This window comes from Pseudorca crassidens, chromosome 10 (genome assembly GCF_039906515.1).
Source record: "Pseudorca crassidens isolate mPseCra1 chromosome 10, mPseCra1.hap1, whole genome shotgun sequence".
In the NCBI taxonomy this organism is placed as follows: Eukaryota; Metazoa; Chordata; class Mammalia; order Artiodactyla; family Delphinidae; genus Pseudorca; species Pseudorca crassidens.
Window position 1 is genome coordinate 59,571,061 of NC_090305.1, and position 17,187 is coordinate 59,588,247.

The window sequence follows — 17,187 nt, forward strand, 5'->3', positions numbered from 1 at the left end:
ATTTATGCCAGAGACTGTTTTGCCTGTATTCCTTTCTAGGAATTTTATGATGTTACATCTTATATTTCAGTCTCTAAGTCATTTTGAGTTTATTTTTTTGTATGGTGCAAGGGAGTGTTCTAACTTCGTTGATTTACATGGCCCTATCCAGCTTTCACAGCACATTTTGCTGAAGAGACTGTCTTTTCTCCATTGAATATTCTTGCCTCCTTTGTTGAAGATTAATTGACTGTAGGTGTGTGGTATTATTTCTTGTCTTTCTGTTCTGTTTCTTTGACCCATATATGTGTTTGTGCCAATACTGTACTGTTTTGATTACTGTAGCTTTGTAATATTGTCTGAAGTCTTGGGGGGGTTATGCCTTCCGCTTTCTTCTTTTTTCTCAGTTTTGCTTTGGCAATTCTGGGTCTTTTGTGGTTCCATATCAATTTTAGGATTATTTGTTCTAGTTCTGTGAGAAATGTCATGGGTAATTTGATAGGGACTGCCTTAAATTTGTAGATTGCTTTGGGTAGTATGAACAGTATTAATTCTTCCAGTCCAAGATCATGGGATATCTTTCCATTTCTTTGAATCATCTTCAATTTTTTAAAATCAATGTTTTATAAGTCTCAGTGTGTAAGTCTTTCACCTCCTTGTTCAGGTTTATTCCTAGGCTTGTTTTTTTCTTCTTTTTTTTAAAGATGCACTTTTAAAAGGGATTGTTTTTTACTTTTCCTTTCTGATATTTTATTAGTGTAAAGAAATTCAACAGATTTATGTATGTTAATCTTGTATCCTGCTACATAGCTGAATTCGTTTATAAGTTCTAGTAGTTTTTTGTGTGGAGTCCATAGAGTTTATACATACAGTATCAAGTCATTTGCATATAATGTCAATTTTACCTCTTCACTTCCACTTTGGATATCTTTTATTTCTTTTTCTTGTCTGATTGCTGTGGCTAGGACTTCCAATACTATGTTGAATAGAAGTGATAAGAGTGGGCATCCTTGTCTTGTTCCACATTTTAGCAGGACGGCTTTCAGCTTTTCACTGTTGAGTATTATATTGGCTTTGGGTTTGTCATAAATAGCATTTATTATCCTGAAATATGTTCCCTCTATGCCCACTTTTGTAAGAGTTTATATCATAAATGGATGTTGCATTTTATCAAATGCTTTTTCTGCATCATTTTAAATGATCATGTGGTTTTTGTCTTTTGTTGATGTGGTGTATCACATTGATTGATTTTGTGTATGTTGAACCATCCTGTGACCCTGGTATGACTCCAACTTGATCATGGTATATAATCCTTTTTATGTGTTGTTGCATTCAGTTTGCTAATACTTGGTTGAGGATTTTTGCATGTATGTTCATCAAAGATACTGGCCTGTAATTTCTTTTTTGGTAGTGTCTTTGTCTGGTTTTGGTATCAGGGTGATGGTAGCTTCATAGAATGACTTTGGGAGTGTCCCTCCCCTTCAATCTTTTGGAAGAGTTTGAGAAGGCTTGGTATAAGTTCTTCTTCTTTGTATGTTTCATAGAATTCCCCAGTGAAGCCATTTGGCCCTGGACTTTTGTTTGCAGGGAGTTTTTTAAATTACAGATTCTATTTCACTTCTAGTGATTAGTTTGTTCAGATTACCTATTTCTTCTTGATTCAGTTTTGGCAGGCTGTATATTTCTAGAAACTTGTCCATTTCTTCTAGGTTGTCCAATTTGTTGGTATATAGTTGTTCATAGTATTTTCTTATTGTTTTTTGTATTTCTGAGGTATTGGTTGTTATTTCTCCTCTTTCATTTCATATTTTGTTTATTTGGGTCCTCTCTCTTTTCTTGGTGAGCCTTCTCAGAGGTTTTTCAATGTTGTTTATGCTTTCAAAAACTGGCTCTTGGTTTTATTGATTTTTTTCTGTTTTTAAAAAATCTCTATTTGTTTCCTCTCTGATCTTTATTATTTCCTACCTTTTGCTGACTTTAAGTTTTGTATGTTTTTCTTTTTCTGATTATTTTAGGTGATAGGTTAATTCGTTTATTTGAGATTTTTCTTGTTTTTTTTTGAGGAAGGCCTTTATTGCTATGAACCTCCCTCTTAGGATGGCTTTTGCTGTATCACATAGATTTTTGTATGGTTGTGTTTTAATTGTCATTTGTCTCAAATATTTTTAATTTCCTCTTTGATTTCATCATTGACCCACTGGTTTTTTACTAGCATGTTGTTTAGTCTCCATGTAATAACTTTTTTCTTGTTTCTCTTTCTGTGGTTGATTTCTAGTTTCATGCTACTGTGGTCAGAAAAGATGCTTGAAATAATTTCTATCCTTTTAAATTTGTTGAGGCTTGTTTTATGTCCTAGTATGTGGCCTATCCTAGGGAATGTTCCATGTGTGCTTGAAGAGTATGTGTATTCTGGTTTTTGGGGGGATGTAATGTCCTGAAAATATCAATTGAGTCTAACCGTTCTATTGTGTCATTTAGGATCCCTGTTGCTTTACTGATTTTTCTGTCTGGAAGATCTCTCCCTTGATGTCAGTGGATTGTTAAAGTCTCCTACGATTGTTGTATTCCTGTCAATAGCTCCCTTAGTCCATTAGTATTTGTTTTATGTATTTAAGTGCTCCTATATTGGGTGTATATATGTTAATAAGTATAATATCCTCTTCTTGTATTGATTCTTTTATATAGTGTCCTTCTTTTATGGCCTTTGTTTTAAAGTTTGTTTTTGTCTGATGTGAGTATTGCTACCCCTGCTTTCTTGTCATTTCCATTTGCATGAAATAACTTTTTCCATCCCTTCACTTTCAATCTATGTGGGTCTCTTATAGGTAGCATATTGTAGGCTCTTGTTTTATTATCCAATCTGTCACTCTGTCTTTTGATCAGAGCATTTAGTCCATTGACATTTAAGGTAATTATTGTTAGATATATATTTATTGCCATTTAAAATCTTGCTTTCCAATTGATTTTGTATTTCTTCTTTGTTCCTTTATTTTTCTTTTTGTTTTCCTTTTGTGGTTTGATGGTTTTCTTTTGTATTATGTTTGAGTTCTCTTTTTTTTGTTTTTTGTGAACCTATTGTATGTTTTTTTTTTTGGCGGTACGCAAGCCTCTCACTGCTGTGGCCTCTCCCATTGTGGAGCACAGACTCCGGATGCGCAGGCTCAGCGGCCATGGCTCATGGGCCCAGCCGCTCCGCGGCATGTGGGATCTTCCTGGACTGGGGCACGAACCCATGTCCCCTGCATCGGCAGGCGGACTCTCAAGCACTGCGCCACCAGGGAAGCCCTATTGTATGTTTTTGATTTGTGGTTACCCTGGTTTTCAAATATGTTAACCCATTATTGTATCTACTTTCTTTAGACTGGTAGTCATATAAGCTCAAAAACGGTCTAGAAAAAAACCTACATTTTCTTACTCCCCTCTCCCACATTTTATGATTTTTTTTTTTTTTTTTTTTTTTGCGATACATGGGCCTCTCACTGTTGTGGCCTCTCCCATTGCGGAGCACAGGCTCCGGACGCGCAGTCCCAGTGGCCATGGCTTACGGGCCCAGCCGCTCCACGGCGTGTGGGATCTTCCCGGACTGGGGCACGAACCTGTGTCCCCTGCATTGGCAGGCGGACTCTCAACCACTGCGCCACCAGGGAAGCCCGAGGGAAGGGTTTTGAGTGACCAGTAGGACTGGGCTGCAGTGGGAGGGGCATGGAGGGAAGAGGGTCGCATGGCGTTGACCCAGGTCTGTGCTGTCTGGTCACTGGCTGCTCCACCTCCTCCTCTTCTTCCTCGTCCAACTGTTAAGCAGCAACAGGCACCTGGGCTGGTGGCCAAGGACCATCCAAGGGAGGACTCTGTTTTCCTGGGACAGACTCACTGGGGGTGAGAAGGAGCTCCAAGAATGGGCATGTTTCACAGATGGGGAGACTGAGGCCAAGGGAGGGGTGGGTTACAGCTTCCAAAGGTGAGCTGGCTCCTGAGGCAGCCCTGGTTCCCCTTGCCCACCTGTCCACCCCTCAAGGCCCATAGCCCCTCTCATGAGCTCAGGGAGGCTGCCTGGAGGCAGAGTCTTTGAAGAGAGAAAGGAGGAAGCAGGGCCTGGGGAGACCTGTCCTGTGGACAGACGTGGCTCTGGACATACGCCTCCCTGACTGGACAGCCTGGGCAGAGGGTACAGCCCCCAGGCAAGCTCATGGCCTGGTTCTTCCTTGGGAGAGCTCTGGCCTGAGGCTGGAGCTCAGGTCCCTCTGGAGATCATTTCTGACCCAAGGCTTTGAGGTTAGAGGGGTCTCATCCTGTCCTAGTTTTCAGTGGTGGGACAGAGTTTTCCAGAACTTTTATGTTCGATTGGAAGAGGAAGTCAAACAGGCATAAACAGGCCACCAATTTTTTGTAGATTCCTTTATGTTGAAATAGTTATAAACTATTAACAAATGAATAATGAGAAAACAATTATCTGGTTAGCGTATTACTTATTATGTAACAATTAGTTCTGAGACAAAGTCCAATTCAAAACATATTACTGAGGATTCTATATTAGTTGATTTTAGAAATGGCATAATCCAAACCTATTTTTCCATAAATTATTATTTTTTTGGCCACACTGCATGGCTTTTGGGATCTTAGTTCCCCAACCAGGGATCAAACCCTCACCTTTGGCAGTGAAAGTGTGGATTCCTAACCACTGGACCTCCAGGGAATTCCCTCAAATAAATTTTCCTATGTAACCTCTAAAGAATTTTTCACTCCCATCACTTGGCTCTGGAAAACTTATAGGCAACAACATTTTTATATGAGAAAAAAAAATTAAGTACAGTTGTTAGGCACAGCTTAAAAGGGGTGATAGGCACAAACTATAATAATTACAAATCAATACTTATTCAAACACACACTTGAATTTAAAGCGTTCAAATAATCATAATCATTCAAATAATCAAATAATCTCGCACCACGCTTCGAGAATCATTTTTAACATCTCTTTTCCTTTCTAACGCACTATGGAAAAAATTCCTTTCTTATTTCTTCAGCAGTAAGAGCCTCAAAAATGTTGTTACAAACCTGGATTCACCTTGTCCTCTTGAGAAACAAGCTGAAGAGGTTTTTGGATCTGGTTAAAAATATTATCCTAAGGGAAATATCCACAGAGAGAAGCCCTGTGTCTGTATATAGGGCTTGGGGCTGGGCTGGGTGGTGGGTCCAGGAATGTCCACACAACTATGGACAGGGGGTGACTCAGAGGGGCTCTAACCAGCGTTCTAATCATTGGAAGACCGGGGTTGAGAGGGGTGGCAGATCCTGAACGGCCCGAATCATTTTAAACTTGGCCCTACTTGATGGAACTCTTTGAGAAACAAGGATTCTTCTGGATAGTGTTTGTCCTTGAAACAAATGAATCACCTCATTCAGTGTTTCAAAAAAATTCACTGTCTCTTGGTTATAGGCTATCAACAGTTAGGCTATCTTAATGCATAGGGAATGCATTCTGGAAATGCTTTAACAAACTGTATCAGACAGCTTATGATAATGTCAATATCATTTATTAATTCAGTTGCTTTTTCCCATCTACTCTCTCTTTAGGCAAATTTTTTTTTTTTTTTTTTGCGATACGCGGGCCTCTCACTGTTGTGGCCTCTCCCGTTGTGGAGCACAGGCTCCAGACGCACAGGCTCAGTGGCCATGGCTCACGGGCCCAGCCGCTCCGCGGCATGTGGGATCCTCCTGGACCGGGGCACAAACCCGTGTCCCCTGCATCGGCAGGCGGACTCAACCACTGCACCACCAGGGAAGCCCCTAGGCAAAATTTGATTAACGAATTTTTACTACCCATCAGTCATCTGTTTTGGACTCAAACTGTCCATAATTAGCTGTGAAATACAGGTGTGTGTATCGATACATGTGATGTAACTATAAAGTCACATGTTGAATTGTTACAGGTGGAAATGAGTTCCGCAACTCCAGAGCTATATTGAATGAGACCTGTTTATACTTACCAACATTCACTCATAAAAAAAATATATATATATATGTGTATGTGTATATATATATATATATATATACATATATATATAATCTTTCACCCTGTAGAATCCTTTCTTTCTAACATCTTTTCAGCCAGTCCTGCCAATCAGATAAGAAACACTACAAGATTGGGAGATAAAACCTTTTTAAAACAAGTTTCCTAATAGAAATTAATTTTTAAAAAGTCTACTTTTAAAGCAGCAGTTAGAAACTTTGTTCTTGTAACATGTCAGTAATACTGTTACATCAAATTGTGGATTTAAATAAGTTTAGCAGTTTCTTATCTCTTTAAAAAATAATACAGATTTCTGTGTTATTTAATGGCTTCTCCATTCTTCCAATTCCAAGGAATACAAAGGTCTCCATCCTGCATAACAGAGTAAAAATGTGAAATGCACAGGTGCATCCCTTGTAGATAAGGCAGTGATTGTTCTAGAAGTCTCTTACAACAATCCACCATTTGTATACTTGAAACGCTGGGCTCCTTATAAAACTTTTCCAGAGAAAATTTCTTCGTGGAAGCCTGCATCAATTCGTTTTCAATGACTTTCAACCTGTTATATTGAAAACAAACATCTGATTGCCACAAGCTATAACCAAATAAAAGAACATAAAATGTAAAAAATATTTTTGTATATTGGACCATAACTTTCTACTGTCAACACTGAAAATGGTATCCACAAAGGCCAAATTATACGCTCAGAAGACTGTCCATAGGTATCTTGTAGCACCTATTATTACCACATGTATCTCTAAGTATTTGTTAAATCTTTTTACCAGTAATGGGGTAAAGATAATTAATACAATAATTTTTTTGGCTTTTTAAAAATTTTTATTTAAGTTTAACTTCTAATTAAAAAATGTTTTTAATTGAAGTATAGTTGATTTACAATGTTGTGCTGGCTTCTGGCGTACAGAGAAGTGGTTCAGTTATACATACATATATCTACTCTTTGTCAGATTCTTTTCCCTTATAGTTTACTACAAAATATTGAGTATGGTTCCGTGGGCTCTACAATAGGTCCTTGTTGTCTAATTAATGCATAATTCAAAAGCCTCTTATCCCTTCTCCGGGAGCAGCTGTTGCTGACTGAGAAAAGCAGGAAGCTGAGAGCACCACCGGCAGCTTCAGGAGGCCCTACAGTCCAACCCTGACCCGGGCAGGAGCGACTTCTGGAGATTCCTGAAAAACCCCAGGACCAGAGGCTGGAGGAGGCCGCCCTCCCCACCAGGGCACAGGTTCTGTCTTCTGCCCGCCAAGGGTAAGACACAGGCGCTGAAAGTCAGGCAACCTGGAGAAGTCGTGCAGGGGCTGGAAGGACAGGACCCAGATGTTAGCTTAGAACAGTGGTCTTTAAACGGCTCAGCAAGCCGAGGGTGGTGCAGAGGTGCTCTGAGGGCCCTCGTGGGTATGGACGGCCTCCAGTTCCTTTCCTCTTCAACTGGAGCACCTGCCAACCTTGATCTTTCTTTATCAATTGGGTTTCCACTTGAGAATCCACTTTATAAAGAGAGATGCAGCTCAAAGTGTCTGAAAACCACTGTGTCAGAACAGGCTTCATCTAAGGCAAGAAGGCTGTCTAACCAGCACCGAGTGGCTGCGATGCAGGCGGCCAGACTAGGGAGGGACCGCGGCGCAGGGAGAGGAGAGAAGGCAGCGGGGAGGGGAGACTCAGCCGGGCCGGGGCAGACGGCTGTAGGGGGCCCAGGCCAAGGGGGCAGGCGGGACGGGACCAGCAGCAAATGGTTTCTTTACCCTCCGTGTTGGAGGGGACAGGGATGAAGGCTCCGGAGCCCAGAGCCAGAAAGAGGCCAGGGAAGCATGAGCGTCAGTGGATCCAGTCGGCGAGTATTGACTGAAGCCTCCCATGTGCCAGGCCCCGACCCCGGCACTGGAGCGAACGAAAGAGACAAAGCCTCTGCCCTCATGAAGCTCACATGCTATCTGGGGCGGGGCGGGGGGCGGGCAGACAGTAAATGAACAAGGAAAGCAGCGTGTCATAGGGAGATGGGTGGCAGGTGGGAGGGATGAGGGGAAGCTGCTGGGTGGCAGGGGAGCTGAGACCTGAGGCTGGGAAGGGGCGGAGCCTGAAGCCATGGGGGAGAAGGGCTCCAGGCAGGGTCAGAGCGCGTGCCCTTGGGGAGGTAAGAAGTTCCTCTGGCAGGAGCAGCAGGGGTGAGGGCAGCGTCTTAGGAGGCGAGTTCAGGAGGCCGCCGGCAGGGCCTCGCAGGCAGGAGCACATACGGGCTCTCAAAGGACCACTCGCTCCGGCTGCTCGGCTGAGAATCCGCTGGGCGCGGGCGTGCATGCGGAGGCGCGGACACGGGACAGGGCATCACAGGATGGTGGAGGCTGAGACCCGGGCGCAGCGGGAAGGGACACGAGACGGGCGGGGTTCTGGAGAGACGGAGAACGTGGAGCTGAGAGCTCTGCCGGCCCGGAGGTGGGGAATGAGGAAGCAGGACAAGAATCAAGATGGATCACGGGGTTGGATTTACCTCAGCATCTGGTGGATGAAACGCTCAAAAACTAAAATATTTGATTTTTATTTCTTTTTATTTTCCTTCCTTAAAAATCTACTGGCACTATTTCAAAGCTACAGAATGCCCAGTGCGAAAACAGAAAAAGCAGCAGATACGATGTAGCAAGATCCTCAGGCCTCACAATGGAAGGTAGGTGAGACTTACAATTAATTAATTAATTTCTGGTTTATCCTTCAGTGCTTATTTTTTTAAAGATTTTATTGGGGTATAGTTGATTTACAACATTGTTAGTTTCAGTGTAAAGCAAAGTGATTCAGTTATACATACACATATATTCTTTTCTCATATAGATTATCACATTCAGTAGAGGTCCCAGTACTATACACTAGGTACTTGTTGTTTTTCTATCTTACATGTAGTAGTTGTGTGTATGCTAATCCTAAGTTCCTGATTTATTCCTACCCCCGCAATGGTTCCCCTTGAGTAACCATAACTTTGTTTTTGAAGTCTAAGTCTGTTTCTGTTGTGTAAGTTCATTTGCATCATTTAAAAAAATTAATTCCAACTATGAGTGATAATTGTATTTATCTTTCTCTGTCTGACTCACTTCACTGAGTGTGATCATCTCTAGGTCCATCCATGTTGCTGCAAATGGCATTATTTCGTTCTTTATTATGGCTGAGTAATATTCCACTGTATATATGGACCACATCTTCTTTATCCACTCCTCTGCTGATGGACATTTAGGAGGCTTCCATGTCTTGGTTATAGTAAGTACTGCTGCAGTGAACATTGGGGTGCATGTGTCTTTTCAAATTATGGTTTTCTCCAGATATGCCCAGGAGTGGGATTGCCAGATCGTATGGTAGTTCTATTCTTAATTTTTAAAGAAACCTCCATAATGTTCTCCACAGTAGCTGTTAACAGTTTCCATTCCCACCAGCAGCTTAGGAGGGTTCCCTTTTCTCTGCACCCCCTCCAGCTACTATAGTTTGTAGACTTTTGGGTAATGGCCATTGTGACCTGTGCAAGGTGAGACCTTGTTGCAGTTTTGATTTGCGTTTCTCTGATAATTAGGGATGTTGAGCATCTTGTCATGTTTTGTTTTGTTTTTTAAACAGTGTGAATAATGTTACCTCTTGAAATTGGCTTCTTGAAATACTGCACTGATTTGAATTCTTTTTCGATTACTTATCCCAGGACATTTCTTGAGGACAGGTGTTATTTATTTACAGCCCTGCAGGCCTTGTGAATATTAAGACCTGGGCAGGTGTCACATCCCTAGAGCCTGAGCAGGCTTGGTTCCCAAGGCTGGACTGTCCTGGGGCTGAGGGAGCTGGGAAGGATATGTCAGCAAACGAGCCCCTCCTTGGCCCTCTAGTGCCTGGTCCCCTCTGGATAGAACCACAACCTCCAGATCCAGGTGGGCCCTCCTACAGCTAAACCAAGCCTACTGCACCCAAAGGATGGTGGGCTCTCTGGGCTGGAAGAATTTGAAAAGTCACCTGGTCTCCACGTCTCCTAGTGGTGGGGCTCCCACCTCCAGCTCCGTCCGTACAGTCGCCCCGCCTCCGGACGACAGCACACTCAGCAGAGCGGTTTTGCAGGGGTTGGGTATTGTCTGGTGGTGAAGGGTAAGGGGGAAGGGGCAGTGAGACAAAAGCCCTTGGGTGTTTGTTCTAATTTACAACCCAGAAACAAGAGTTTCCCTAAGGTTCTGGGTGCCCAAGGCAGCAGAGCTGGCATGAAGAAATCCTGCCGCCTTGTGGCCATTTCCCAGAAAAACAAGTTAAAAACCAGTGCTGATGGGCACTTGTCACAAGGCCTGGGGTGGGGGTGGGGGCTGTAAATGACACCTGCCCTCAAGAAATGTCCTGGGGTTGGTAATCGCAAAAGAATTCAAACAGGGCAGACTTTCAAGAAGCCAATTTCAAGAGGTAAATTTTACACTGTTGAAAAAAAAGGCACATGAAAAGATGCTCAACATCGGTAACTTTTAAAAAAATATTTTATTTTTTAACATCTTTGTTGGAATATAATTGCTGTACAATGTTGTGTTAGTCTCTGCTGTATAATAAAGTGAATCAGCTATATGTATACATATATCCCCTTATCCCCTCCCTCTTGTGTCTCCCTCCCACCCTCCCTATCCCGCCCTCTAGGTCATCGCAAAGCACAGAGCTGAGCTCCCTGTGCTATGCGGCTGCTTCCCACTAGCTAGCTGTTTTACGTTTGGTAGTGTATTTATGTCAATGCCACTCTCTCAGTCCGTCCCAGCTTACCCTTCCCCCTCCCGTGTCCTCAAGTCCATTCTCTACCTCTGCATCTTTATTCCTGTCCTGCCCCTAGGTTCTTCAGAACCATTTCTTTTTTTTTTAGATTCCATATATATGTGTTAGCATATGGTATTTGTTTTTCTCTTTCTGACTTACTTCACTCTGTATGACAGACTGTAGGTCCATCCACCTCACTACAAATAACTCAAATAACTCAATTTTGGTATTTTATGGCTGAGTATTCCATTGTATATATGTGCTACATCTTCTTTATCCATTCATCTGTCGAACATTGCTAATTATTAGAAAGATGCAAAGCAAAACTACCATGAGGTACCACCTCGCACCAGTTGGAATGGCCATCATCAAAACATTACAAACAATAAATGCTGGCGAGGCCACGGAGAAAAGGGAACTCTCCTATGTCACTGGTGGGAATGGACATCAGTAACAGCCACTATGGAGAATAGTATGAAGGTTCCTTAAAAAAACTAACACTAGAGCTATTATAATATGATTCGGCAATCCCACTGCTGGGGCGTATATCTGCAGAAAACCATAATTCGAAAAGCCACATACACCCCAACATTCACTGCAACACTATTTACAATAGGCAAGACATGGAAGCAAGCTAAATGTCCATAGACAGAGGAATGGACAAAGAAGATGTGGTACATACAAAGAATGGAATATTACTCATCCATTAAAAAGAACAAAATAGGGCTTCCCTGGTGGCACAGTGGTTGAGGGTCTGCCTGCCGATGCAGGGGACACGGGTTCATGCCCCGGTCCGGGAAGATCCCACATGCCGTGGAGCGGCTGGGCCCGTGAGCCATGGCTGCTGAGCCTGAGCGTCCAGAGCCTGTGCTCCGCAACGGGAGAGGCCACAACAGTGAGAGGCCCGTGTACCGCAAAAAAAAAAAAAAAAAAAAAAAAAAAAGAACAAAATAATGCCATTTGCAGAAACATGGATTGACCTAGAGATGATCATACTAAGGGAAGGAAGGAAGTCAGAGAAAGATAAATATGATATCACTTACATGTGCAATCTAAAGAAAAAGTGATTCAAATGAACTTATTAACAACACAGAAACAGATTCATAGAGTTCGAAAAGAAACTTATGGTTAGAAAAGGTAACGACACAAACACAAATGCTCACCAACCAATCAGGAAGCAGGCTATTTGTTCAATAGGATCTGGCCAGGAACTGTCACCGATTCCACAAGTGAAACAGATATGTGACTCCTTCACTGATTTGATGCATAAAATGACCCCATCATCTCCTGGGACACGGATCATGTCCACAGCCCTCCTGCGTGGCCACCCTTTCTCTGTTTCACATCCTTGGCTTTTTAAACAAGCAATTTGTGTAGGTCGAGGAGAGAACGGGCAGCGAGGCCAGAGAAGTAAGTAACCAGAGGGGGACCCCAGCAGCACACTCGGACAATCACCCCGGTCCTCCACCCACCAGGCTCCTGCCCCCGCCCTCCTTACCCTGCTCCCCGGACACGTCAGCCTCGGCCTCCTCGGCCACAGCCTCTGCTTCCTGTTCCCTTTCCAGAGCATCAGCCTTGGCTCCTCTCACGCATGACCCCTCTCCGTCCACCACCCCTGACACTGAGGGCACCTGCGTCTCCTGCGAGCCTGGGGACCAGGCCTTCATCTTTCTACCAGTGGCGGCTTGCACAGCTTCCGATCCACAACGGTCACAGCAAATGACGGCTGCATGAATGAATGAATCCTTGCTAGCCAAACCTCCTTAGTCCACATCTTTAGGAAAACCACCCTGTTTTGAATATAATACTCTCCCTTTCTTCATAGTAGATCCATGAAACATCATCAACACTATCTTACTGCCTACAAAACTACTGACTATAACAGGATTCCTTCAAAGATACAAATGGCATAGAGACAGCACTGCTTATGAACCAAAAACCTTTTTCACTTTAAGATTTCTTCTCAATTTAATGACAGTGCAGATGAGGCTTGTTTCCTTCAGCAGATTTCAAAATTTTAAACAGTGAAGATTCTAATTAATCAAGTAGTAACTGAGTTTTCCCCCCTTGTTGCCACCCTTTTCCATCTGCACAGTTTCTTTGTGATACTCTTATCTTTCACTCTGCTCCTGAGTTGACTTTTATATTAACAAGCCCTGCTTCTCAAACTGAGGTACATGGTGGGAATGCAACTGAGGTTATTATACTGAGAAGACAGCCACATCCAATCCCTGGCACAACCAGGGGAATAAATAAATATGTTACTCCTAAGTGACATACAGCTTAATACAGTCGATATCCTAAGTTCAATACAGTTTTAATTTCCCATACTTACGAGTTCTGACTACCTGAATATTTTCAACGATTAGACGGAATGGTAAGACAGGAAGAGGGCTAAGAGCACTCACTCTTCTTTTCTTTTTATGTTCTCTCTTGCCTGTTGGGCTTTGGTGAGAATAAACCACTGGAGGTTTGCTGGATCGCAGAGGATAGGAATGTTAAAATGCCCAAGTTCGTGCAAACTTGGAGCATATCTGTCACTGTAATAAAGCATACGTAAAAGGAAAAATCAGCAACCTCTCCACCCCCATTCCACCCCCAAAGAAACGATTTTCTTAGTCTGATTAATGGAAAGGAACTCATCAAGAAAATCCGCCTCAAAGGTACAGTAAGTCCCCTACATATGAACGAGTTCCGTTCCGAGAGTGCGTTCCTAAGTCCAATTTGTTCCTTAAGTGCAACAATTTAGCCAACTAACACAATTTGGTTATATAGCACTGTACTGTAGTAGGTTTATAATACTTTTCACACAAATAATACATAAAAAACAAACACTTGAAATAAAGATACTGTACTACTGTACTCTCTACAGTACTGTACAGTGAAGTACACAAAAGCACAACCACTTGTAGAGGATGCACGCATGTGACAATGTACAGCAGACACATGAACTAACTTATGAGATTGGACACGTGAATGTACGCTTGCATCTTTGAAAGTTTGCAACTTGAAGGTTCATATGTAGTGGACTTCCTGTATAGCAGAATTGACTTGAAGTTTTGCTGTCCCCAAAGGGACACACTATCAGGATGACCACACCCTTCCTGGCCCTGTGACCTTCCTCATCTGTAAGATGGGGGTAGTAACCCACTCCATGGTGAGGTTGTGAGAGCTGAAGAGATAATGCATTTAAGTACCAAGCACGGTGCCTGATATGCACACTGTTGATTTCACATTAGTTTAATCCTATAAAGTTTTCCACAGGACTGATTTGCCCTGTAAGGGGCAATATATTTACAGAATGTTCTAGAGACTCAATCTTTCAATCCTCTCATGTTGGCTTTTCTCAAGTTTAAAAGAGTGTTGCCAACAGAGGTGGTGACATTCCTTTCTTTAATTCCTAAGAATCACACATGGAAATACAAAACAATTTCATGCATGGACACACACAGCCCATCTGACTGAATGAATAAAAGTAATTGTTTTAGATACTTGCCTGTTAAGGATCATTTGCAAACCACGCAAACTTCGAGGGTGAAAAGGTATTCGACTTTTCAAGAGTCTATTATAGAACACGTCGAGAAGAGAGTAATATTCTTCAAGTGTCAACACTGGCTGTAATTCTTCGATATAAACAACTTGGATGCCACCTAGAAGATAGCTTATTTGGTCCTCCAGAAGCATCAGCCTCCTCTGCAGGTCAAAATAACTCGGTAATCTTTCAAAAAGCTACAGTATTTTTTTTTTTGAAAAAAAGGGAAGGAATATTTAGTTTTATGGTACTTAAACAGTCCACGTTCAGGACTCCAATAAATGGTACTGAGAAATTCTAACAAGAAAATGATAAATTATTTTCCTAGAAGGAAAGTTCAAGTAAGCAATAAGAAAAAAGCTATGGAATGCTGGAAATATTAATATTCAAAATAAACCACTGTAAATCTTAGGAACTTTTAGCTAGGAATTGAAGAGATTGCAGAAGAAAAGAAATATGTTCCAAATAAAAATAAGTGTTAAGTACTAACATTTAAATATTCAGGTAAGACTCTCAAATTAGGTTAGAAAGATTAAATGGTATAATAAAGAAGGGTTTTAGAAATAAAGTCTACATATTTCAATTCCAAGTCTATTCTTTCAGAATTTCTATTCTATTAGAAAGTCTGTTCCTTCAGAATTTCCCTTAATTCAACTAAATTCAATTATGGAGCACCTATCATGTACTTAAGTACTAAACTGGGTCCTTGGAATATAGAGATGATAAGAATTTGTGTCCCTGTTTGCCAGGCTCATGGTCAGGGTGCAGGGAAACAAAACAAGAATCAGAATTCAGCGTACCAAGTGCCACATCAGGGTGAAGGGACTGGAGGGTCAAGCAAAGGTTTCTAAAGATGTCTAATGTAATCAATATGAAGAGATAAAGAGGATTTAGAGAAGGTTAGACACATTGCTAATTATTAAAGAAATGCAAGTCCAAACTACAATGAGGTACCACCTCACATTGGTCATAATGGCCATCATCAAAAAGTCTACAAATACCAAATGCTGCAGAGCATGTGGAGAAAAGGGAACCCTCTTACACAGTTGGTGGGAATGTAAGTTGCTGCAGCCACTATGGAGAAAAGTATGGCGGTTCCTTAAAAAACTAAAAATAGAGTTGCTATATGATCCAGCAATCCTACTCCTGGGCATATATCCAGACAAAACTATAATTTGAAAAGATACATGCACCCCAATATTCATAGTGGCACTATTCGCAATAGCCAGGACATGGAAACAACCTAAATGTCTATTGACGGATGGATAAAGAAGATGTGGTCCATATATACAATGGAATATTACTCAGCCATAGAAAAGAATGAAACAGTGCCATCTGCAGCAACATGGATGAACCTAGAGATGACCAAACTAAGCGAAGTAAGTCAGACAGAGAAAGACAAATACCATATGATATCACGTATATGTGGTATCTAAAATATGACAGAAATGAACTTATCTACGAAGCAGAAACAGACTCACAGACATAGAAAACAAACTTATGGTTACCAAAGGGGGAAGGAGGTGGGGGAGGAATAAATTAGGAGTTTGGGATTAGCAGATACAAACTACTATATATAAAATAGATATACAAGGTCCTCTTGTATAGCACAGGGAACTATATTCAATATCCTGTAATAAACCATAATGGAAAAGAATATAAAAAAGAATATGTATATGTATGTATAACTGAATTACTTTGCTGTATACCAGAAATTAATACAACACTGTAAATCAACTATATTTCAATGAAAAAAAAAAGGAATAGAGAAGGTTAGCTGCATGTGGGAAAGTTTCAGGGGAAGAAAAAAGCATGTGCAAACCTGGAAGCACCAATAGGGACAAAGCAGGTTCAAAAACAAGGAGTTTGGTGTGGCTGGAGGGTGGCACACGTGGCCTAAGTGGAAGGAGGCGAGGCTGAAGAGGCAGGTGGCGCTGGGTCGGGGAAGGACCTGTGTCCTACATTACAGACTCAGATTTTATGCAGAAAGTTGCAGTTATATTAGAGGAGTTGAAAGGCATCAAAAACTCTGCTATAATAAAAGCAATAGCAGTATAAAAATTCCACAAAGTATTTATAATATACTTCTAACACTTTTTGAAAAACAGTTTTACTACCTATTATCACATGTAGAGATTCATGTGACACGACCACAGTCAAGACATAGAAGAGTTCCATCACAAGGATCCCCTCTGCTGCACTTCCATAGCCACAGACACCTCTGCTCTCTCATCCCCTGACCCCTGCAACCACTAATCTGTTCTTTCTATAATTTTATTATTTGAAGAATGTTATATAAATGGAATCATACAGCATGTATTCTCGTGAGATTGACTTTTTTCACTTTGTACAATGCCGTTGAGAGCCACCCAAGCTGTTGCCTGTATCAGCAGTTCATTCCTTCTTACCACCGAGTGGAGTTCTGTTGCATCGATGTGCCAAGGTTTGCGTCACCATTCAAATACTGGAGGGTATTAGGGTTCTTCCTAGTTTTTTGCTATCACGAACATTTGTGTACAGTTTTGTTTCTCTAGTATAAATGCCCAAGAGGGCAGCTGCCAAACCCCATGATAAACACGTGTTTACTATTATAAGAAACTGCCACACGCTTTGCCAGGGTGCCTGTGCCATTTTACATGCTCAACAGGAATGTATGAGTGATCCAGTTTTTCTGCATCCTCGCCAGCATTTGGTGGTATCATTATTTTTCAGTTTAGCCATTCTGACAGGTGTGCAGTGACATCTCATTGTATTTCCCTGTGGTTTTTCATGTGCTTATTCGGCACCTGTATGTCCTTTTCTGTGACATATCTATTCATGTTCTTTGCCCATTTTCTAATTGTTTATTTTTTTTACTGTTGAGCTTTGAGTGTCCTTTATATATTTAGATACAAAGACTTTGTCAGG

The 17,187-nt window shown here is 41.7% G+C and overlaps 1 protein-coding gene and 1 long non-coding RNA gene across 8 annotated transcripts in view; one reads left to right on the forward strand and one right to left on the reverse strand.

Moving 5' to 3' along the window:
• Positions 1 to 16,879, forward strand: part of LOC137232268 (uncharacterized) — a 35,220-nt gene extending 18,341 nt beyond the window's left edge. The window contains exons 6-8 of the long non-coding RNA XR_010946935.1: positions 7,072 to 7,253; positions 8,595 to 8,664; positions 16,414 to 16,879. This is a non-coding gene — a long non-coding RNA (uncharacterized lncRNA). The remainder of the gene's footprint in view (positions 1 to 7,071; positions 7,254 to 8,594; positions 8,665 to 16,413) is intronic.
• TCAIM (T cell activation inhibitor, mitochondrial) overlaps positions 5,489 to 17,187 on the reverse strand; it is a 43,214-nt gene continuing 31,515 nt past the window's right edge. For 3 of the 7 annotated variants that reach the window (XM_067753871.1, XM_067753866.1, XM_067753870.1), the window contains exons 9-11: positions 14,245 to 14,477; positions 13,157 to 13,288; positions 5,489 to 6,545 (exon numbers count right to left, since the gene is read on the reverse strand). In XM_067753871.1, coding sequence (XP_067609972.1) covers positions 6,305 to 6,545; positions 13,157 to 13,288; positions 14,245 to 14,477 — 606 coding nt within the window. In that variant the 3' untranslated portion in view covers positions 5,489 to 6,304. The other 4 variants (XR_010946934.1, XM_067753869.1, XM_067753867.1 and 1 more) reach the window with 4 other exon arrangements.